The 23,928-nt window shown below is 46.6% G+C and overlaps 1 protein-coding gene and 1 long non-coding RNA gene across 2 annotated transcripts in view; one reads left to right on the top strand and one right to left on the bottom strand.

The window, feature by feature from the left end:
- The window catches only part of LOC308644292, a 104,095-nt gene that overhangs the window by 11,678 nt on the left and 68,489 nt on the right, over positions 1-23,928 (bottom strand). The window lies entirely within an intron of this gene.
- Positions 9,457-23,624, top strand: MORN3 (MORN repeat containing 3). Its single transcript, XM_081285231.1, has 7 exons — positions 9,457-9,521; positions 12,815-12,988; positions 17,918-18,075; positions 19,352-19,511; positions 22,234-22,418; positions 22,581-22,664; positions 23,111-23,624. The coding sequence occupies exons 2-6, from the start codon at positions 12,844-12,846 to the stop codon at positions 22,656-22,658; spliced, it is 726 nt and encodes a 241-aa protein (XP_081141357.1). The 5' UTR covers positions 9,457-9,521; positions 12,815-12,843; the 3' UTR covers positions 22,659-22,664; positions 23,111-23,624.

Raw genomic sequence — 23,928 nt, 5'->3', positions numbered from 1 at the left:
TGTTCATTCTTGGCCAAGGACATTTCTTAGGCTCTGCCTCTTTTTGTTTGGTTGGTTTTTTTGTTGCTGGGGATCAAACCCAGGGCCTTGTGCATGCAAGGCAAGCAGTCTACCACCTGAGCTATATCCTCAGCCCCAGCTCTGCCTCTTAAGGAGAAAATAATTTAGGGAGATATCATCTACCCAAATGAGAAAAGCTTTTCTCCCATAGAATGCCTGAGTGACTTCTTCAGGGTACTTAAGAATCCCCATTCCTTTTCGTTCAGCTTTTTGAAATTTATAACTCATGGCCTGGATGGAGGTTTCTTGGCCCAAGAATGGAGCAGCTGAAGACTTTCTTAAACAGTTCTCCAACGTCTCCCTATTTTACTAGGTCATCTTGGCCTAAAAAATATCTCTTTTGGGCTGGGGCTGTGGCTCAGTGGTAGAGTGCTTGCCTAGCATGCGTAAGGCACTGGGGTTCGATTCTCAGCACCACATAAAAATAAAATTAAAAAATAAAGATATTGTGCCCACCTATAACTAAAAAATAAATATTTTTAAAAAGCACTCTTTTCCTTCCTTCACAGCATGTTCAAGAAAACAAATTGAAAGGGGGGGGCACAGGGGCATGCACCTGTAGTCTCTGCACTCAGGAGGCTGAGACAAGAGCATCCCTTGAGTCCAGGAGTTTGAGACTACCCTGAACAACATAGCATGACCCCAACTCAAAACAAAAGAAATCCCCTCAAAAAACTACGTGGCTTCTGACCACTTTGCTTGCATCCAAATAACTTTCTTCAGCTGGGGCCTAGACCTTCCTTCCCCTTTTCTAGCTCCATTGTACTTTTAGGACCTTAACTTTATGTTCTTTTATGTCATCCTACCATTTAATCCAGTCTCTGCTGCCACACCTTCCTCTAAGACCTTACCCAGGTCATTCCTATACAACCACAGGGTCCTTGTTCTCTGTGAACAAGATTCTCTTTTTTTTTTTTTTATAATTTATTTTTATAGTTTTAGGTGGACACAATATCTTTATATTTATGTAGTGCTGAGGATGGAACTCAGGGCCTCAAGCATACTAGGCGAGCACTCTACCACGAAGCCACAACACCAGCCGGCTCTGTGAACTCTTTATATTCATGTTGGGAATGTCCAGCATTCAGCAAGGTACAGATACACAAAGTAGATGCTTCAGCTGTTTATAGAAAAATGTTAATGGACCAACACAATGGACCTCAAAGTATTTACAGCCTGTAGGACACAAAACCACACATAACTCTGCGCAGACTTTTCTTTCCTGGCTCGAGAAATCTTCCCAACGTCTTCCAGACTAGAGTATGTGTTCATGTGGGTTGAGTACCTGCTTCTGTTTTGTTATTTATATTTGTTTTCTACCTGGGCGCATGGAAGCATGCAGTATTTTCCCTTTTTTTTCGCTTTTGGTATTGGGGATTGACAAAGTGTTTTACTGAGTCTCAAAGTCTTCTAGAAATACAAGAATTCATGAGGAAAAGGAACACTTTGAAAAAAAAAAAACCTTCCCTCTCCCTTAAAAAAACTTAACATGCATATAGACAATGATAATAATTCTGCAAAACTTTGTTTCAATGGAAAAGTTTCTCGGCCTTTACGTTTCCAGGTTTGGCAATTCTGCAGGAGGGAATTTGCAACAGTTCCAGTCCCCACACAGGGCAGGAGGAGCCTCTGCCGCGCTTTCCTCTTCCGCCCTATAGACGTTGGAACGCGGCCCCACCTACTTCCGGCAGGGAGATCCAAAGCGCAGGCGCAACTCTAGCTGCCACTCAGGAACCTCTCAGTCTAGTGGGAGCGCATGCGTAAAGAGGCGAGGCTGGTTCATTGAGCGGAAGAATGTGGGTCCGCCGAACCCACGCGACTGTCTCCGCCCATTCAAATGGAGGGCGGAGCCTACAGACCTCACTGGCTTCAGGAGGCGCACGCGCACTGAACACAGGAACGTGGCGGAGGCTAGGGCGCGAGCTTTACGCATGCTCATTTAAATAAGCTCGAAACTAGTGACGTCAGTTTCATAACCCTCGGACTTGCTCTCTTCACCCGCCTCTGACTTTTAAAGTGACAGTACTATTCCACCGAATTGTGTTTTTGTTTTATAATTTTACTTTTTTTGATAATAACATTTAGCGCTCTTCCACTGAGCTACGTCCCCAGCCCTTTTGTTTTATTTTGAGACAGTCTCGCCAAATTGATCAGCCTCCCAAACCGCTGGGTTTACAGATATGTTCCCCACATAATGGCCAAATTCTTTTTTTTTTTTTTTAATGGTACTGGGCATTGAACCCAGGGCCGCTTTACCACTGAGCCATATCCCCAGCCCTTTTAAATATTTTATTTAGAGACAAGTTCTCACAGAGTTGCTTAGGGTCTCCCTAAGTTGCTGAGGCTGGCTTTGAACTCCGTATCCTCCTGCCCCAGCCTCTGCTGGGATAAAAGACGCGTGCCATCGTGCCGGCCCAAATTCCTTTTTTATACCGATCTTGTGATGAGTGCCTACTATGTATGTGCCAAGCCCAACTTTACATTGTTTCCTATATGCATTTTCCGATAGTTCCTTCTGTAATAATGTGTAACAATTGCGTTCATATGTATATTTTTTTGCAAAAATGTCTTCCCCTACCCAACTGTACTTTTTCTTTGAAGGCAGTTTGTGAAATGGGGGCGAAGTTGGTGGCAGGCCTTCCCAGGTTAGGAGGTATGAGAGTAAATATTGGCACCTCCTTACTGCTTTTGCTCTGAACATGTTACCTAATGTAAGTGAACCTGTTAGTCTGCTGATTTTCAAATTGAGGATTACAATACCTACCAGCTTCATAGGATTGTGTGAAGTAGAATTTTTAAAAAAATATGTAACACGCCAAGTACTCTGTCTCATACCAGTTATATGTTAAATAAATAGTAGTCATTAAGTGACATTCCTCAATCAGAAAATGGCCCTACCATAGTTCCACCGGTTCAAGGAGGATTTACCTAATTATAAGGATGGCTAGCTGTATGTAATGTTGTCTCCTATCCCACAGTGAGCCAGTATCACAGGCCATAATTTTTACACACTTTTCTTAGTCTAGACAGTATGTAATGGTATGGCAGAGTAATTTCAACTTTCATTTATTTAATTGCAAGGGAGGCTGTGATTTTTCCTTGGAATGATATTTGAGTTTTATTGCTTTGCCTAACAACTAATTTCAAGCACTGTACTCTCCACCAGTTTATCCCTGCAGACATTGTTTGATGCATCTTGCTGACCAATTTAAAGAAGGAATGTCTCTAAAGTTCGTTTGTTTGAAGAAAGAGGATTGGGAGCCAGGTGCAAGTGACCCATCCCTGTAATCCCAGTAACTCAAGAGGCTAAAGCAGGAGGACTACAAGTTTGAGGCCTCTCTAGGACACTAGTGAGACAATGTCTCAAAAACTAAACCTGACTGAACTTTGTGTCACCCTTGTTTGGCATATCTCTAATTTTTAGCAGATATCTAAAAAAAAAAAAAAAAAGCACTGGGGATGTGGCTTAGTGTATGGCACCTGTTTAGCACACAATTGGCCCAGCGTCTAATCTCTTTTTTGGGGGAGGGTAGGGGTACCAGGGACACTTGGCCAAGGAGCCACATCCCCAACCCTATTTTATATTTAGAGACAGGGTCTCACTGAGTTGCTTAGCACCTCATTTTTGCTGAGACTGGCTTTGAACTCGGAATCCTCCTGTCTCAGCCTCCGGAGCCCCTGAGATTACAGGTTTGCATCACCATGACCAGCTCCAGGGTCTAATCTCTAGCACAACAAACAAAACTGGTCTGTGACTCGCTCTGGATGTCTGCAAGCCCCCAGAGGGCGCTCATTCTGCATGGGAGACGTAAAAAAAAAAAAATAGCTTTATTGAGATATAATTCATATATCACAATATTCATTCAAAGTGAACAGTCAAATGGTTTTTAGTCTATTCAAAGAGTTGTGCAACTGCTGGGAGCAGGGGTGCACGCCTATAATCCCAAAGTCTCTGGAGGCTGAGCAAGAGGATCGCAAATTCAAAGCCAGCCTCAGCAATTTAGTGAAGCCTTAAGCAACTAAGCAAGACCCTGTCTCTAAATAAAAAATTTTAAAAAGCTGGGAATGTGGCTCAGTAGTTAAGCAACTCTGGGTTCAATCTCCAGTATCCCCCCGAAAAAACAGAGTTGTGCAACCATCACCACAGTCAATTTGAAAACAAAATCACTTCAAACAGAAACCCTGTATCCCTTAGCTATTATTCCTCTCTCCCATCCCCTGGTACCCACTAATCTTCTTTCTCTTTTTATTTTTATTTTTTATTTTATTATTTTTTTTTTAAGAGAGAGGAGAGGAAGAGAGCCGGAGAGGGGGGAGAGGGAGAGAGAATTTATTTATTTATTTATTTTAGTTTTTTGGCAGACACAACCATCTTTGTTTGTATGCGGTGCTGAGGATTGAACCCGGGCCGCACGCATGCCAGGCGAGCGCGCTACCGCTTGAGCCACATCCCCAGCCCTCTTTTTATTTTTAATATTTTTTTAGGTGTAGTTGAACACATTACCTTTATTTTTATTTATTTATTTTTATGTGGTGCTAACAATCAGACCCAGCGCCTCACCAAGCGCTCTACCACTGAGCCCCAGCCACAGCCCCTGCTAATTTTCTATCTGTGGATCTGTGCATTTCAAATGCACAGAATCAAAATAGTGTCCTTTTGTATCTGGATTCCTTCACTTAGCATCATGTTTTCAAGGATCATCCATGTTGTAGCATGTATCAGAACTTCATTCCATCTTATAGCCAAATAATATCCTATTGTATAGGCAGACTGTATTTTGTTTATTCATCCATCCGTTGACAGATACTTGGGTTGTCTCCACCATTGTCCATTGTATGCAGTGGAGTCTTTTGCTGGTCCTTACAGGTGGGTCTGTCCTTCTACTTCTGGGAAAGTTGAGCCCTGGTTGCTCCATTCCAGGAGACCCGCCCCCCTTCCAACACACACACACTCTCTCTTTGTTTTCTGCCTTGTTCTCAGGAATGGATGACAGTGTGACTGGCGCCCCCTGGAGCTGGACAACTCAGCAGGCATTGGATGAAATCCCAGGGTTCCCTGCCAGGGCTGTGTGTGCATCCAGGCCTCAAGCCAAAACTCTGGGGCCAGGAAAATGTGCACAGGACCACACCTCCCCAAGGGAACATTTGTCTGCGGCATGTGGGGGAGTCCCTCTCACCCCAGATTACCCAGGCAACTCTCTGCACTCCACGCTGTAAACAAGGTTTTTGAGAGGAGTCCAAACAAATTCTAGGCATTCAGATCTGACAAGTGATTACTAGAAGGGTATTTGGGGCCAGAGCCCTCAGAGGTGGTGTGCTGGGGAGTGGCAAGTCCAAGCCACCTACTCAGGGTTTGTGAAAAATGCCACCAGACTCTGATCTCACGGAAAGACTAATGGTATAGACTTGCAACCTGCCCTTCCAGCCAGCCTGCTGATGCAGATAAGATGGAGGCCAGATGCTTCTCAATGGGGCAGTTTTTGCTTCCTCTGAGCCGAGTCTGATCAGGGGCTGGGAAAGGGTGCCTTGCCCTGTGGGACTGCAGTGTGATGTTCAGTTCCCTAGGCTCAGTGTGGTATCCTGGCCTGGGGGGATGGGGGTTCTAGACCATGAGGTACCACTCAGCAGGTGGCAGGGCGGCTCTAGACAGGGACACAAGCCAAGGGACAGTTTGTACCAGGGTAAAAGCTGGCTGGGGCTGCTGGCCAGATGCCTGAGGAGGAGAGGAAGACTTCCCAAGGAGAACCATAGTGTCAGTGGCATGGCTGGCCGGGACAGACTCCAGAACCCCAGCTGGGCCAATTAGGAATTTGGGACTGGAATTTGAAAATGGTCAATTTTTGTGTGAAGTTGGAACCAAAATGACCCAGAGAGCAGCCATTTTCTACCATGAGCATGGGAAAGTTGATGGTAGAATGAGAAAGATGAAGGAAACATGCAGAGAAATGTGGGGAGGAAGAACAGGGCAGAGAGAGAGAGAGAGAGAGAGAGAGAGAGAGAGAGAGAGAATATGCTTTGCTGACAGTTTTCCAGTCTCAGAGTCCAGTTCCTTATAAACACTAGTTGAATTTCCTGTGCTTGGCCTCCATAAAACACTCTATATCCTTTAATAAATTTCCCCTTTTGGAGAGCATGAGATGCTTTCTACTTGCAACCAAAGAACCTTGGATAAGGCAGGAAGATACACTGTGGAAGTTCTCTGTCCTTCAATCAAAGCCTACTGGGGTGGAGGGAGACAGAGAAAGAGAATAAAACCAGTATAGCCAAGCTGGGGGTATTGCTCAGAGGCAGAACCATGCTCAGCATGTGTGAGGCCCTGGGTTCAATCCCCAGTACCCAAGGGGGGAACAGAAAAAAAAAAAAATACATACAGTGTCTTGATATAATTTTTTAAAAGAAATCTTTATTTTATTTATTTATGTATGTGGTGCTGAATATCGAACCCAGTGCCTCACACGTGCGAGGCAAGCACTCAACCACTGAGCTACAACCTGAGCCCCTTGATGATTTTTTATGGAGTGCTCCTAGGAAAAACTGATTAATAGACCAAGGAGTACTGTGGAGAAGAAGCCAAGCAGGAGTACAGAGAGGTTCTGACCTTGACTTGATCACTAAGGGAAGACTAGCATGAAAATCACCCTTCAACTAAGGTCGTGTGAATCCACTTACACGAGGTCCCTAGAGTAGTCAGATTTCATAGAGACACAAATTGGAGGCTAAGGAGTTCAATGGGGACTGGGGAAAAGTTCTGGAAATGGATGGTGGATTCTGGAAATGGATGCTTTCTACTTGCATTGGTGGAAATGGTTTGTATAATAATGTGAAGATACTTAATGTCACTTGACTGCATGCTAAAAAATGTTTAAAATGGGGCCGGGGGTACAGCTCAGTGGTAAACCATGTGCTTAGAATGCACAAGGCCCTGGGTTCAATCCCTAGCACACCTCCCAAATGATTAAAATGGTAATTTTTACATTATGTATAAATTACCACAATAAACAAAATAATCAAAAATAGAAAAAACACTTCACTTGAGAGTTTTTGCAGTCTTGAAGCAAGGCCCTTCACTTTCCCATATCAGTTGGTCATCAGCCAGGGGCCTTTCTGGGCTGCACAATTCCCAGGACCTTCTAGCTTCCTCCCCCCACAGGTGAGGAGGCTCCTGGAGCTCAGGGACAGTCCTCCAAAGAACCAGAGCTGGAGAAGCACTTAGAAGATGGGGGATGAGCACATGGAACAGGCAGGAGAGATTTAAGAATATCATGTGGCCAGCACCAGTGTCAGCTGTATCCAGTCTCAGGTCACCTGTACTAACTAGGCAGCAATCTTACCAGAGGCATATATTTTTAGTGTTACTGGTCACTGACCCCACTGTCAAGATCTAGGTAGAAAACCAAAATCCATGCCAAGTAGTTGGACCAATTAGGTGCTACCTACACTGAAAGAACAGCAGGAGAAAAAATGATAACCCACCCCCATCCCACCATCCCACCTCCACCAGGCACAGAGGCCCACACCTGTAATATCAATGACTCTGGAGGCTGAAGCAGCAGGATTACCAGTTTGAGGCTAGAATCAGCAATTTAGGAAGACCCTCAACAACTTAGTGAGACCCTCTCTTAAAATTAAAAATTAAAAGGACTGGGGATATAGTTCAGTGGTAAATCCCTGGTTCAATCCACAGTACAAAAAAAAAAAAAAAAAAAAAAGAATCAGAGGACAAACAAGCTGAGGACCAGCCCCCTTAATCATTTTCCTATTTACCAAGGACGTCCTAAGTGCCTGCTATGAGCTAAGATTGTGTGAAAAGTCGGGAGCACAGGATGGAACAGCACAGAACTCTTTTTGTAGCAGGATACAGGTGATTTGGTGCAGCGGGGGGTATCTCCATCTCTGGGAAACCCAGTTTCAGGTCACCTGCACAGTTCCTCTCAGGGCTATGTCAGGTCCATACCACAGTTTTGTGCAAATTAGAAAAAACTGGTCCTCCAGGTAGGCACAGCCTCTCAGATCCCAGCAGCAGATCCAACAAGCTGGATATTCCTGGGCAGGATCCTATTTATATTTCTGCAACCATGTTGGAGAGTCTGGCTTGTCTCTGGCAAGGGACTTTACCTGAGGACCACAGATTCCCAAAGCAGGAGTTTCTAAGTGCACATCATTCATTCATTTAACAATAATTATTGAGCAACTACTGTGCTCCTGTCAGTCTTCTGGATTCTATGGAGACAGCCGTGGGGGGGGGGGGGACTCTCTGCTTTCAAGTATGGCAAAATGTCGGTTATGGTGGCACACACCTGTAATACCAGCTATTTGATATTACAGCAACTTAGCAAGACTCTGTCTCAAAACTAAAAAGAGCTGGGAGCCCAGCAGCTTTGGAGGCTGAGGCAGGAGGATCAAGAGTTCAAAGTCAGCCTCAGCAACTTAGTGAGGCCCTAAGCAACTCAGTGAGACCCTGTCTCTAAATAAAATACAAAAAAGGGGCTGGGGATGTGGCTCAGTGGTTAAGACCCTTGGGTTCAATCACCAGCAACTAAATAAATAAATAAATAGCCTGGTGTAGCTCAGTGGTTAGAGTCCCTAGATTCAATGCCTTGGGGGGAAAAATAAAAAGGTAAAAGCCAGTAATTGTTGAATATAGGCAGATGTTGTAGCAGGTGTTCATTGTAGTTATGTTTTTCTGTGTTTGAAATTTTTCATTGAAAACAAAAGTGGGAAGAAAAAAATCTTAGACTTCAGAGATAAACAGTAATGTGTGGAGGCCCCTGCGCCAAGCGCTAACAGAACACAAAACAGGAATGAGCTTTGACAAGTACATGTGGAGATTCCAATTTTAAACAGGGTGCTTGTTCCAGGAACTTCTCAGTGAGGGGGTGACGTTTGAATACAACCCTGAAGGAAAGGAAGGAGCGATCCATGCTGCTCTCTAGAGGAAGAGATGTCCTGGCAGTGGGCAAAGAAGAGGTAAAGACCCTGAGGCCAGAACGTGCCCAGCACTTTCCAGGAACAGTCAGGAAGCAAGTGTGTGGTTGGGGCAGAGACTGAGTGCAAGGAGCAGAGCAAAGTGGCCAAGAGGGCAGGGGAGGGGCTGGGCAGGTCACCCGGGGTCTTGAAGGTCACCGTAAGGACTTTTTCCCCCATACTGTCGGGTGAGAGTATGGGGGAAAAATACAAATGCACCGTCCAGGGCTGGGGGTCCCAGAGCTTCCCACAGACGCTTGAAGCGGTGCAGACCGCACCCCCTCCCCCGCTCCCATGAGACTAAGAACCAGCGCGGGTTGGTTTGCCCTTCAAAATTTCCCGCTACCGGGTCTCAGCAGGAAGGGGCGGAAACTGATTGTTTGGTTGCGAGCGACTCGTTGCCATAGCGACCCCTGCAGCTCCACCACCTGCGGGGACTAAAGTTGCAAGCTGAAGGTGAGGCGGCGGGAGGCTGCAGGGACCGCAGGTGAATGCAGGTGAGCGTAGGTGGACTGGGGCTCCAGCTAACCCCCAGCGGCCTGGGCACCGCCCCCTCCACCTTCTTCTGTGGTCCTCATTATTATTTAGGATCAAAACAGCCTGGACAGGCTTGCAAGCCTTTCTTTTCCTATCAATAGCTATTGTTTTACAACTTGCAACCTTCCTCAGAGTAGACCTAAGTTCCGGAAGTGTGGATGGGAGGTGGACTTTATGTGGCACTAATGAAGCAGTAAATAAGACCAGTGACATCATAAGAAAGTTATTACTTGTGCTAGGGGCGTAGCTCAGTGGTAGAGGACTTGACTGGCATGTGCAAGGCCCTGGGTTCATCCCCAGCAAAACGAAATGAAAAGGAAAGTTATTAGTCTGTGGTTTGTTATGTTTCTGAGTAAGCCAAGGAGAAAGTGTCAATATGGGGCTAACATGGCATTAACACTTGTTTTAGTTTTTGCTTATCTTTCATTTTAGCAGAGACCTTGGAACTCAGCCATCTGTAAGCCACAAAACCTAGCTAAGATTTAAATTAGTTATTTTGGGTACTTTTTAAAAAATATTTATTTATGTATCTTTAGTTGTTTTTTTTTTTTTTTAAATGTGGTACCAAGGATTGAACTCAGTGCCTCATGCATGCTAGGCGAGCACTCTACCACTGAGCCACCACCCCAGCCCCATTTTGGGTACTTTTATTTTTAGTTCTCTTCACCCTAGAGTACCTGGTTCCAGTTTTCTACTTATGGTAAGGGTGTGTAAAGTCTACTTGTTTGGATAAAGGTATCAATTTTTAAAGTGAATTAACATAAAGATTATTCATTGGAAGACACACCTGTGATCCTAGTTATTTGGGAGACTGAGGCAGGAGAATCCCAAGTTCAAGGCCAGCCTCAGCAACTTAATGATACCCTCAGCACATTAAAAAGTAAAAAGGATGGGGGATGTAGCTCAGTACTAAAATACTCTTGAAGTCAATCCCCAGTATAAAATATAAAATAAGGGGCTAGAGTTGTGGCTCAATGGTAGAGTGCTTGCCTAGCATGCATGAGGCACTGGGTACAATCCCTGGCGCAAGTGTGTGCGCGCTCTCTCTCTCTCTCTCTCTCTCTATATATATATATATATATATATATATATATATACATATATATATATATATATATATAAACACAAATAAAATAAAGGTATTGCGTCCGTCTACAACGTAAAAATGTATTTTTTAAATTTTTTTGTAGTTGTAGATGGACAGCATGCCTTTATTTTATTTGTGTATTTATTTATGTGGTGCTGAGGATTGAACCTAGTGCCTCCCACATCCAAGGTAAGCGCTCTGCCACTGAGCTACGGCCCCAGCCCCCAAAAAAAGTACTTCTAAAAAAAGATAGAATAAAATCCTGGAGGTCCTACTCTGGGGAGACAGTCTTTCAATCCAGAGCAAGAGGCTGTGACTTCCCCCTGCCCCACATCTAGTTTAAAAAGAAAAAATGGGAGAGGGAGGAAAGGAGGAGAGTACCCTCAGAGCCCATTTAACTACTTTCCCACAGGGACCAGTGGGAAAAAAAGAAAGACACAGTCCACAGACCCTTTTCTTCGGGGTGGAGGGCATAGTAGTGAGGGATTCCAACCTCAGGCACACTCAGAGATGGTGCAATTTAGATTGATGCTGAAGAACATATAAGAATGCTAAAAACTGGCTGTGGTGGTGCATGCCTGTGATCCCATCAATTCAGGAGGCCAAGGCAGAAGGATTGCAAGTTTGAGGCCAGCCTCAGCAATTTAGCAAGACCCTGACAAAATAAAAGGGCAGAGGGGACTGAGGATGTAGTTCAGCAGTAAAGTGCTCCTGGATTCAATCCCCAGAACGGGGGGGGCGGGGTGGGGGGGCTGCAAATGCAGATGGGCAACACCAACATTCAGCCAGCAGCCAAATCTGTTCATACTAGCTAGGCTCCCTCTTCCTATCTGAGGTCCCCCCAGAGCTCCAGCTACCACACAATACAGCAACTGAAGAGTATGTACAAGACTAAGACTATCTAAAGAGGGCACGGATATACAGTGCAAAATGTAAACTCAGGGGCCTTTGCTCCAAAAGTATAAGAATTTTGAAATGGTAACAGAAGAACAGTAAACCAAGGGTGTAGCTCAGGGCTTGTAAGGAGGACCTACTATGCAGCTGCACAGGGGGCACAAAACCAGCAGGCTGGCCCCATGGATGGTTGCTGGGACACCATGATCTCTTGGAATCTGCTGTCTCTGAGGCATTCTAATTGGTCAGTATCTGAGTGTGTCAGTACCTGGGAGTGCTTATGTGTAGCCCCAGAAACCATGCAGCTGCTGAGGGAAGACAAGGGTCCCCAGGATTTGAAGAAGGCCATTTTTATCACCCATGAACAAAACAAATGAAGACAGACAGCTGGCCGTGAATGTCTGTGTTGGAGATTCTGGGGACACAAGGAATAGAAACGCAGGCTCCCAGACCCTGAAGGGAAGCCCTACATTTCCCCCCACAAAGTCCCTCTGCAACTAAACTAAGCAGAGCTGGGTCCAGTGGGAAAAAAAAAAAAAAAACTAACGAGACAGTGGGATGGAAGTTAAGGGTCACACATGGAAGGGTGACAGTCCTGGTGTGCCTGGGATTGTCCCATATTTTTGCACCAAAAATCTGAGGTGCCAGGAAACCCTTCAGCCCCACGAAACCTGCTCACTTGGTCACCACCCGCCCTTCCCCCCACCGTCTCTTTAACTGTCAAACTCAGCCCCTGGGATTTGCCACCATCCTGTCAGCTAGATAGATGAGGTGGGACCATGGGGAACCACAGTACAATGCTTGGCCCTGGTGGGCAGGCGGTTCCTGCAAGCTATGCAAAAGCCAGCTGTCTGCCAGATATCCCCTTGCTCCCACCACCTGGCCCTTCCCCCTGGGTTCCTCCAGCCACAGGACCAGGACCTACTCTGATTGATCATTCTAGTCATCAAATATGTGACTGTCATTCCTCCAAGTGGCAGCTTCTCTCTGATGCCATCATAAACCCTGGGTTCCTAATGGTCTCCCTGGGTTCCCAAGCAATTGTTCCATCAGATCCCCATGGAGGGGGCCCTAGGGGAAAGCAAGGGAGGGAATAGCTAAGAGTCAGCCCAGCACAAAAGGACCCCCTTCCACAGGCTGCTCAACTGCCCTGGGGACTCAGAATACACATGAATCACCCCACCTGCCCTCAGGGGCCTCCCTGGGAAACCCTAGGATCCCAGCCTGTAAATAAGGCACACTGAACCCCTCATATCCCTGACCCTTTTCCAGCATCTTCTGGCCCCACAGAAGCAACCAACATGCCAGTCTTCAAATGCCCCCCAAAGTCGGAGCCCCTGTGGAAGAGGTGGGACCAGAAGGCCCAGAAGAACGGACTGAGACACCAAGTGTATGCTGTGAACGGTGATCACTACGTGGGCGAGTGGAAGGACAACACAAAACATGGTGAGCCGGGGACCCTCAGGTAGCCAGTGTGAGGTCAGAGCTGTGGTGGGCAGGCAACAGGCACAAGAAAACTGTGCGGAATTCATTGGGGACATAAGAGGTGACCCTAGGGCTGAGATGTAGCTCAGTGGCAAAGCGTTTGCCTTGCATTCGCAAAGCCCTGGGTTCGACCCCCAGTTCCAAAAAAAAAAAAAAGACAAAAAAAAGAACCCCACCATAAGAGGTGACCCTAAGGCTCTCTAAGTAGGGTGCTGACCTGGACCAGAAAGGACCTCCCCGTGCTGGGGATCTGGAACCTACTTCAGCCCTGACCTCAGCTGCGTGAGGGTCTTGGGACCAGCAGGAGACAAAGGGGCCTCCAGAAGCCAGCCTGCCGCTGGGACTCTGGGGATTGAGCGAGGTCCCTGCTCTCTGAGATATGTGCTAAGCTTGGGACTTGTTGGCAAGAGGAAAAGGCAGCCTTTTTATTCAAAAACCTGACCGGGCTTCTTCACTTTTGCCAGCTCTCAATCCTTGCCCTCTACTGCTTTCCTGTCCTGGGGATTAGACCCAGGGCCGCATGCATGCTAGGCAAGAGCTCTACCACTAAGCCACACCCCAAGACCGATTTGTAAAGCTAAGAGATGGCATCCATCAATCTTGTAGCCCAGGGCTCATGCAATAGGGGAACTTCTGTCAAATGTGTCTCAGACCCTGGAGGAGAACATCCAGATTGGAGGAGCCTGGGGCTGTTGGTGAATGCTGGGAATGCAGAATCCAGACCCCTGCTCTTTGGGACACATTTGACTAAGTTGAAGTGAATATGGACAGATTAGTAGCAGTCACAAGAGCGAGTGCTGGGGCTGGGATAGAGCACTCACCTAGCATGCGTGAGGCCCTGGGTTCAATCTAGCACTGCAAAAAAAAAAAAGAAAGAAAGAAAGAAAAATAAAGAAAGATCATGAGGGGCCGGGATTGCAGGATTGGGTATCTCAGAGGTTTCTTAAAACTGCTCACTTCAAAAATACTTACTGAACTGCCCATCCATGCCAGACCCAGTGCTGGGAAACTGACACAATTCCAATCCTCAGGGATCCTCTGGTCTTGCCGAGAACCTGCACAATAAGGTAACATCAATTCTCACAAATGGGCCGGGCGCAGTGGCACACGCCTATAATCCCAACAGCTCTGGAGGCTGAGGCAGGAGGATCTTGAGTTCAAAGCCAGCCTCAGCAATTGCAAAGCACTAAGCAACTCAGTGAGACCCTGTCTCTAAATAAAGTACAAAATAGGACTGGGGATGTGGCTCAGTAGTCAAGTGCCCCTGAGTTCAATCCCCAGTACCAGAAAAAAAAAATCTCACAAATGGGGTAACTGGGATTTACAGACAGGAAGTAACTACCCAAGATGGAGCAGCTAAAAGTGGTGGCATCAGGATGAGAAGGGGATGAGAGAGGAGAGCTAAGGGGCCCTGAGAGACAGATAGTCAGGGGTAGCAGTGATATTTGAGTGGGGCCCAAGGATGAGAATGTGTCTCAGACCCTGGAGGGCAGAGCAGCATGCCTTCTAGACAGTGGAACCAGAGGGGAGGGGTGGTCTGAAATATTAAGAGGGAATGTGGCTGCATCCAGGGACACACTAGAAGTCAGTGTGCCTGAAGCACAGTGAAAGAAGGAGAGCAGGATGGTTAATAGGGCCAACTACATAGGGCTTCAAAGGCCATGGTGAGTTGTGCTCTTCTTAATAATATGCCCAGGGGCTGGGGATGTGGCTCAAGCGGTATCGCGCTCACCTGGCACGCGTGCGGCCCGGGTTCAATCCTCAGCACCACATACCAACAAAGATGTTATGTCTGCCGAAAACTAAAAAATATTGAAAAATTCTCTCTCTCTCTTTAAAAAAAAAAAAAAAAAAAAAAAGGTTGGGGTCAGACAGCACAATATCCTCATCAATCCTGACCCCTATAACTGAAAGGGTTTTTTGTTTCGTTTTGTTTTTGGTACCAGGGATTGAACCCAGGGGCACTTTACCACTGAGCAACATCCAAGCCCTTTCTTTAAAATTTTGAGACAAGCTCTCACTAAGTTGCTTAGGGCCTTGCTAAATTGTTGAGGCTAGCCTCAAACTTTCAATCCTCCTGCCTCAGCTTCCCGAGTCACAGGGATTATAGGTGTGCACCATAGAGCCGGGTTTTGTAATTGAAACTTTATACCCTTTGGCCAACATCTTCCCATTTCCCTCATACCCAGCTCCTGGTAACTATCATTCTACTCTGTTTCTACGAGTTTGACGTTTTTATATTCCACATATAAGTGACATCATGTGATATTTATCTGTCTGTGTCTGGCTTATTTTACTATCGAGATAATGTGCTCCAGCTGGATGCAGTGGCTCATGCCTATAATCCCAGCAACTTGGGAGGCCATAGCAGGAAATTCTCAAATTCAAAGCCAGACTGGGTAACTTAGTGAGACCGTATCTCAAAATAGAAGATAAAAAGGGCTAGGATGTGGCTCAGTGGTTAAGCACCCCTGAGTTCAATCCATTACCAAAAAAAAAAAAAAAAAAGCAATAAAAAAGATAAGGTGCTCTAGGTTTTTCCATGTTTATCCATGTTGCCCCAAATGGCAGGATTTCCTCTTTTTTTTTTTTTTTTTTTTGATACCTGGGTTTGAACTCAGGGGCACTGGACCACTGAGCCACAGCCACAGCCTTATTTTACATTTTATTTATAGACAGGGTCTCACTGAGTTGCTTAGCGCCTCACTTTTGCTGAGGCTGGCTTTGAATTCACAATCCTCCTGCCTCAGCTTCCCAAGCCTCTGGGATTACAGGTGTGCACCACCACGCCTAGCTGAATCTCCTTTTCTTTAAGAATGAATAATATTCCTTTCTTTCCCACTTCATATATATACACAGATACATATACATATATATCCTTCCTTTTTTTTTTTAAGTATTGTGGATTGGGCTGGGGATGTGGCTCAAGCGGTAGCGCGCTCACCTGGCATGCGTGCAGCCCGGGTTCGATCCTCAGCACCACATACAAACAAAGATGTTGTGTCCGCAGAAAGCTAAAAAAAATAAATATTAAAATTCTCTCTCTCTCTCTCTAAAAAAAAATTTAAAAAAAAAAGTATTGTGGATTGAACCACCAGGAACATTGCAGCACTGAACTACATCCCCTGCCTACTTTATATTTTTATTTTTAAAATTTTGATACAGAGTCTTGCTAAGGTGTCCTAAATTGACCTCGAACTTGCAATCCTGCCTCAGCCTCCAAAGTACCTGAGATTATAGGCATATGCCACCACCATGCCCAGCTCTACATTTTCTTTCTTCATTCACCCATGTATAGATATTTAGGTTGTCCCATGAAACAATCTCATCTCTATTTTATAGATGAGGCATCTGAGACCTAGACAGGTCCAAAGAGTTACTTCCCTGAGGTCACAAAGCTCACAGGGGCAATGTTGGATTTGTTCCCAGACTATCAAAGACCAAGCATGGGGCTGGGGTTGTGGCTCTCCGGTAGAGCACTTGCCTAGCATGTGCAAGGCCCTCGGTTCAATTCTAAGCACCACATAAAAATAAATAAATAAAATAAAGGTATTGTGTCCAACTACAACTAAAAAATAAAACATTAAAAAAATATTAAAAAGACCAAACCATGAATTGGCTTGTATTTTATTCATTCCTTTGTTCAATAAATATTGGTCGTGTATGTCAGACATTGTTCTTTGGCATGATGAACAAAACATATCGACAGTGCATACTCTCGTAGAGCTTGCATCCTCCTGGAAGAGACAGACAACACACAAAAAATGACAAAAGAATTATCTACTGTGTCAGGAGCTGATAAGGGAAATGGAAAGAAACAGAGCATGGTAAGGGTGTGGGAGAGGCTTTGTAATTTTGGTCAGGATGGTCAGGGGAGACCTCATTAAGGAAATAAAGCTTCAGCCAAGCCTTGCTGGAAGTAGGAAATGAGTATCTGGAGAAGAGTGTTCTACAAAAAGGACAAGCAAGTGTAAAGGCCCTGAGGCAGGAACATGGCTGGTATGAAAACCATAGTGATTGGATTGTAATCTGGAAGGTGGGAGTGGTGGTGTGGCTGGATTAGTAGGAGATAGGTCTCCTTGTGTGTTTAGAACTGTTTTCTAGGCATGTTCTTAGAAAACCTGGCCACTAATGGTCATGTAGTGTTATTAAGAGGTAAGACTCGGGGGGCTGGGTTGTGGCTCAGTGGTAGAGTGCTTGCCTAGCATGTGCGAGGCACTGGGTTTGATCCTCAGCACCACATAAAAAAATAAATTAAATAAAGGTACTGTGTCCATCTATAACTTAAAAAATATTTTAGAATAAATCAATAAGTAAGATGGGCACAGTGGTGCACGCCTGTAATCCCAGTGGCTCAAAGGCTGAGACAGTAGGATCGCGAGTTCAAAGCCAGCCTCAGCAACTCAGTGAGGCCCTAAGCAACTCAGTGAGATCCTGTCTCTATATAAAATACAAAATAAGGCTGGGGATGTGGCTCAGTGGTCGAGTGTCCCTGAGATCAATCCCTGGTACCAAAAATAAATAAATAAGTAAAATTAGGGTGTTGGGTCCATCTACAACATACACACATATATATGTGTACACACACACACACACACACATATGTATATATTTAAGAGATGAGGCTGAAACACTGAAGGGGTGGATTTCTCCTTGGGGTTTACTATATCTGTTGGGCTTTAGGGCAAAAGGCTGTCAGAGAACAGCTCTTTGTAGAAATGGAGCTTTCCTGGGGTTCTCCTGGGTTCTGGCAGTCTAGAGAGGAGGTGCAGACCTTGTCCTAGGCCTGGAGAATTGCCAGTGTAGGGGTCCCTGAGGCCTGGCTGGGCACACGGCCTCCAGCCCCAGGGTGGCCATGTCTGCAGTGTTGACCTATCTATGTGTCACCAGGGAAGGGAACACAGGTCTGGAAGAAGAATGGAGCCATCTATGAAGGGGACTGGAAGTTTGGGAAGCGAGATGGCTATGGCACCCTCAGCCTTCCTGAAAAAGGAAGTAGAAAGTACCAGAGAGTCTACTCCGGCTGGTGGAAAGAGGATAAGAAATCTGTGAGTGTGGTTCCCAGCATGCCCTGGGTGGGGGTGGGTCTGATACCTGCTGAGTGTGAGAGAGCCAGTGTGTAAGAGCCTGGAGCCCAGAGAGTGTGACCTACATTGGGAAAGACCCCCTGGAGAAGAGTGTGCTAGACAAAGGACAAGCAAGTGTAAAGGCCCTGAGGCAGGAACATGGCTGGTATGAAAACCATAGTGATTGGATTGTAATCTGGAAGGTGGGAGTGGTGGTGTGGCTGGATTAGTAGGAGATAGGTCTCCTTGTGTGTTTAGAATTGTTTTCTAGGCATGTTCTAGAAAACCTGGCCACTAATGGTCATGTAGTTGTTAAGAGGTAAGACTGGGGGGGGGGGGGGCGCGCTGGGTTGTGGCTTAGTGGTAAAGTGTTTGCCTAGCAAGGGTCAAAGCTTTTCAGAACAAAACCCAGGAAACAGGAAGCAAGGGGGGGGGGGTGCCCAGGGAGGAGCCCATGATACCCTGGGGCTCCAAGGAGACCACAGGCCTGTCAGGCCAGGCTGAGGTCTCCTCCACCCTCCTCCTCGTCATTTCCTGCCTTTCTTTTCCCTGGGCATCTCTTCTGAGAATTCCCCTTTTGGGGGATACTGGGCCTGGATAAAAGGGGAGGGTAGGAAACTGGGAACAAAATGTAGAGCCACACCCTTGGCCATAGCACAAGAAAGGAAGAAGGGGATAGAAGCCAGTCAGAAGAGCCATGAACTCCCAAACAGGGACAGGTTCCCTCAAGTTATTTTCACAGACTTGGAGGAATCTTCATTTTAAGCCACATGGAGACAGTATGGCAAGGGAGACTTGGTGGCAGGACACCTGCAGTCCTACTGATTCAGGAAGTTGAGGCAGAAGGATCACAAGTTCGAGGCCAGTCTGGGCAACTTAACAAGATTCTGTCTCAAAAAAAAAAAAAAAAAAAAAAAATTAAAAGGGCCAAGGATGTAACTCAGTGGTAGAGCACCCCTGGGTTCCAACCCCAGCAGTACACTGGGGTGGGGGAAGGGTGCCCTGGCTGCTGAAGGACGGTAGACGAGGACAGAAGGGGATCTGAAGGGAGGGAGAGGGGATGGTGGGCTGCGTGCAGGGGTAGCAGAGGGACAGAGAGAAGTGGACAGTCTGAGGTCTTTGAAGGTATGGCCCTCCCTCCGCTTGGATGGAGAGCTAAGCGAGGACAGAGCTCAGGTGGGTGGCTTGGTGCCTGGAAAGGTGATGCGCTTCTCTTGTGGTGGGAGCTCTGTGAACAGAAACACTTTTGTGCTTTCAGGGCTATGGGGTCCAGTTTTTCGGACCCAAGGAGTATTACGAGGGCGAGTGGTGTAGCAACCAACGCTGCGGGTGGGGCCGAATGTACTACAGCAACGGAGACATCTATGAGGGCCAGTGGTGGAAGGACAAGCCGGACGGGGAGGGCATGCTGCGCCTGAGTGAGTGCTCCGCCCCTGCCGGGCCCGCCCCAAAGCTGGGCCCGCCCTACCTGCTGACCACGCCCCAACGCTGGCTCCGCCTCACCCCAGCAAGCCACGCCCAATGCTCTGTGGCCACGCCCCTGACGCCCTGCTGGCCGCTGGCCGCGCCCCTTAGCGGGATAAGAGCTTAAGGTGGCGGGGTCCTTCCCTCTGTTGGATCCTATGCTCTAATAAGGGAGCGTAACTATAAGCAGATAAATAACACAATTTTTTATTGCCATAGTAATCATAGCACGGAGTTCATTTAATCCTCACAACAATCCTGTGAATTGGAAGCTCTAATCACAGAAGTTACAGAGAAGCAAAGTCCTTTGCTCAAGGTCATACAGGCTTTTAGTTATGGGTTAAAGGTCCTAAGGAATTTTTTAAAAACAGGAAGGTGTGTTGGGAAATGGCAAAGAACTTGGGTCAGGCAATGCCTCCAAGAGTCGGTGATATTGAACATTTGGAAGGCCAACCTGAGGAAGAGGGAGAGGCAGTGAGTTTGGGAAGGGCACATCAAGCAATAATTAATTTTCACTAATTACTAGTGAAAAGCACAGTGGGCCAGGACTTAATCTTCAGTCTTGTCTATGCATAGGAACCAAAACGAGTTTTTTTTGTTTGTTTAAGTATTGGGGATGGAACCCAGGGGCACTCTACCACTGAGCTGCATTCCACTCTTTTGTTTTTTATTTTTTGAGACTGGGTCTCACTAAGTTGCACAGGCCAGCTTGGAATTTTCAATCCTTCTGCCTGGGCCTCTGGAGTTACTGGGATTACCCATGTGCACCACTATGCCTGACGATTTGAGCTTTTAAAGGCATAAAAATTGGATCTCATCTGTTTTTAAATCTTTCATAGCTCTCTGTTGCTATGAACTCAAACTGAGTTCAAGTTCTGTGGTTTTTGCCCTCACACCCCTCTAGTTTCACCTGCATGCCCCACCATGCCTGGCTCGCATACTGGGACCTTGCACTAGTCTGGAATGCTTTCCCCTAGATGTTTGCAGTATCTCCTCCTTTGTGAGGTTCTTCTCATTATTCTCAGTACCTGCTTCCTTTCTTTCTAGCACTAGGTGTATCAACTTGGGCAAGTGACTTCACCTCTCTGTGCCTCAGTTTCCTCATCTGTAAAATAGCCATAATAGCAGTATCCATTTCATAGAGTTGTGTAGGGGGAAGATGAGTCAGTCATCAGTCTGTGTAAAGTTATAAGAACTTTACAAAAAGTCTTTTTTTTTTTTTTTTTTTTTTTGCTGGGCATTAAACCCAGGAGTACTTTACCACTGAGATAAGTCCTCACACCTTTTTATTTTTTATTTTTGTTTATTTATTTGGTGGTGCTGGGGATTGAACCCAGGGCTTTGTGCATGCAAGGCAAGCACTGTACCAACTGAGCTATATTCCCCAGCCCTTTATTTTTTATTTTGAGACAGGGTCTCACTAGGTTGCTTAGGGCCTTGAGTTGCTGAGGCTGGCCTCATACTTGCAATCCTCCTGCCTCAGCCTCCAGAGTGGTAGGACTATAGGCATGTGCCAACTTGTGTGGCCACAAGATTCTAATTTCCAATGAGAGTCAGCCAAGCTGAGGCATCAGGGCCACTGGGAAGGTTAGGTGGGCCATTTTGCCATTTTTTCTGTCTTTCTAGTCTTCCCCACACCCCAGCTGTGAGCCTAATCACCCTCTGTGAATAACCTGCTGTGGCCTGCCAGTGTGAGTGTATCCTGAAGTGTATCCTTCCTTCCTTTTTTTTTTTTTTTTTTTGAGTGCTGGGAGTTGATCCCTTGGCCTGACATGCTATGCTTTATCACTGAGCTATATCCTGGTCCTTTCTCTTTTTTATTTTGAGACAGGGTCTCACTAAATTGCCCAGGCTGACCTTGAACTTGTAGTCCTCGTGCCTTAGCCTCCCAAATAGCTGAAACTACAGGCCTTTGCCACCATGCCCAGCTAAGTGGTTCATTCCCGTGGCCTGGACTCTGGGACAACCTGCCTGGTTTGAGAACTTGTCCTGAGCTTGTACAAGTGCTAGGATCTCAGACAATTTGCTTGAACTGTGCTTTGATTTCCTTGTCCATAACTTGTAGATAAAAATTAAAATCATTCTAGGGTTGTAGCTCAGTGGGAGTGTGCGTGCTTAGCATGTACAAGGCCCTGAGTTTGATCCTTACCATCAAAATAAAATAAAATAAAACTTTCTGGGATTATTGTGAAGGTCAAATGAGATGTATGTTTGTAAAATGCCTTAGCACGGAGACTGAAACCTATTAGTAAGTGCTGAATTTTTAAAATTTTAAACTTGGGATTGAATTCAGCTGCCTTATACTACTCAGCTACAGCCCAGTTCTTTTTATTCTTGTTTTGACACAGGGTCTCACTAAGTTGCTGAGGGTCTTGCTGAATTGCTGAGACTAGCCTTGAATTTAAAATCCTCCTGCCTTAGACAGGACTGTACGGGAGGGTTGAACTCAGGGTGCTTAACCATTGAACCACATCCCCAGCCCCTTTTAAATATTTTATTTAGAGACAGGATATCACTGAGTAGTTTAGAGCCTTGCTAAATTGCTGAGGTCAGCTTTGAACTTGTGATCCTTCTGCCTCAGCCTCCTGAGTGGCTGGGATTACAGGATGCACAACCACACCAGGCTCAGGCTGGTTTGATATGCCCAGCATCCTCACCTCCCTGTCGTTTCCCCAGAGAATGGGAACCGCTATGAGGGTTTCTGGGAGAGAGGCATGAAGAATGGACAAGGGCGTTTCTTCTACCTGGACCATGGTCAGCTGTTTGAAGGTTTCTGGGTGGACGATGTGGCCAAGTGTGGCACCATGATCGACTTTGGCCGTGATGAAGCCCCTGAGCCAACTCGGTTCCCTATTCCTGAGGTAAGTCGCTTCCCAGGGATCTACAGCCACACCCAGAGAGAAAGAAAGGAGCCCCTGACCTCACCCAGCCAGGAAACTGATGAGGTTCTGTTTTCAGGCAGGGCATCCCCAGCAAGGTGACTCCCATGCTCCCCAAACCAAACCCTGGCTGTTTCCCTCTAGGTCAAACTTCTAGACCCTGATGGTGTGCTGAAGGAAGCCTTGGCCATGTTCCAGAAGACAGAAAAAGAAGGAGATTGATGCCAGGTGAGGAGGTGGCCACACTTGACACCTTTGAAGAGGCTGAGGCAGCTCCAGGGACCAGAAGGATACACAGGTCTTTTGGGGTCTCCAAAGGGCTGCAGGGCAAGACAGAGAAGGCAGGTTTCCTGCCTCCTGTGGTCCAGGTGGTCCTTTTTGGTTCCTCCCCTTCAAAACCCATGTCCCTGGAGACCAGTGCATTCCAGTCCTGCCTGAATCTTCCCTCTTGCATGCTGGGCTTTGCTGGGGTGGGCACTGGGCTGGAGTCAGGTAGTTCCCTCACTCCTAAATGCCCTTGAGGTGAGGAGAGTGGGTCCCAAGCCTCCATTTGCACATCTGTGTGATGGGGCCTTGTCCAGGGGTAGCTCCTCCTGGAGTGGGTGTAAGTGAGGCTTGAGAAAAGGGCATTATGTTTTTCAAATGCCAGCTCCATGTCCCCCTCACCCCTGCAGAGAGAGTGTCAAGGCTCAGGAGAAACTCAAGCCATGTCACCCAACTGCTCAGACTGGTGCGGCTCCTGCTGGAGGAGCAAGCAGTGACTCTGGGCATGCCCTTGGCACCCTCAGAGGGCACTCCTCCCAGCATTAGGTCATTCTTTGCTGATAGGGGGGACCAGCTGGCTTCTGGGACTTTCATTCAGTCTTTCATCCTATGACCTCATCTTTGAGAGCATGAGAATAAAGAACCTGGTGGCCTTAGCCCAGGGTCTGTGGTATGAGGAAGGGGTGGGAAGGCTCAGAAAGATGTCAGATGGAGGAGGGCAAGACTGCCTCATCGTTGCATGAATTTCTGGGTGGAGAAAAGCACATGACTCCTGGTCTCTGACCTCTCAGACAGTCCAGAGAGGAGGATGAACCTGCATTCTACCACACTGGCCACCAAGATTTGGTATTAAAGCCTGACCCACCTTCTCAATGTCACACAGAAGCTCTCAATCTTGGAATCCATGGAAACGTTAAAAGCTATGGACAGGGGCTGGGGATGTGGCTCAAGCGGTAGCGCGCTCGCCTGGCATGCGTGCGGCCCGGGTTCGATCCTCAGCACCACATACCAACAAAGATGTTGTGTCCGCCAAAAACTGAAAAATAAATATTAAAAAAAATTCTCTCTCTCTCTCTCTCTCTCTCTCTCTCTCTCTCTCTCTCTCTCTCTCTCCCCCCTCTCTCACTCTCTCTTAAAAAAAAAAAAAAAAAAGCTATGGACAGCCTGGTGCAGTGGCACACACCTATAATACAGCAACTTGGGAGGCTGAGGCAGGAGGATCTCAAGT

The sequence above is a fragment of the Spermophilus citellus genome (assembly GCF_964194105.1).
Source record: "Spermophilus citellus genome assembly, chromosome: 3".
NCBI lineage: Eukaryota > Metazoa > Chordata > Mammalia > Rodentia > Sciuridae > Spermophilus > Spermophilus citellus.
Note: the sequence above shows the minus strand (reverse complement) of the source record. Positions and strands in the feature narration are given on the sequence as shown.

Bases quoted from the DNA above. Each gene is read 5' to 3' on its own strand.
- MORN3 (XM_081285231.1), top strand. From the start codon at position 12,844: ATGCCAGTCTTCAAATGCCCCCCAAAGTCGGAGCCCCTGTGGAAGAGG. The intron at 18,076-19,351 runs GTGAGTGTGGTT...TTGTGCTTTCAG, and splicing joins GGAAAGAGGATAAGAAATCT to GGCTATGGGGTCCAGTTTTT. The intron at 22,419-22,580 runs GTAAGTCGCTTC...GTTTCCCTCTAG, and splicing joins CTCGGTTCCCTATTCCTGAG to GTCAAACTTCTAGACCCTGA.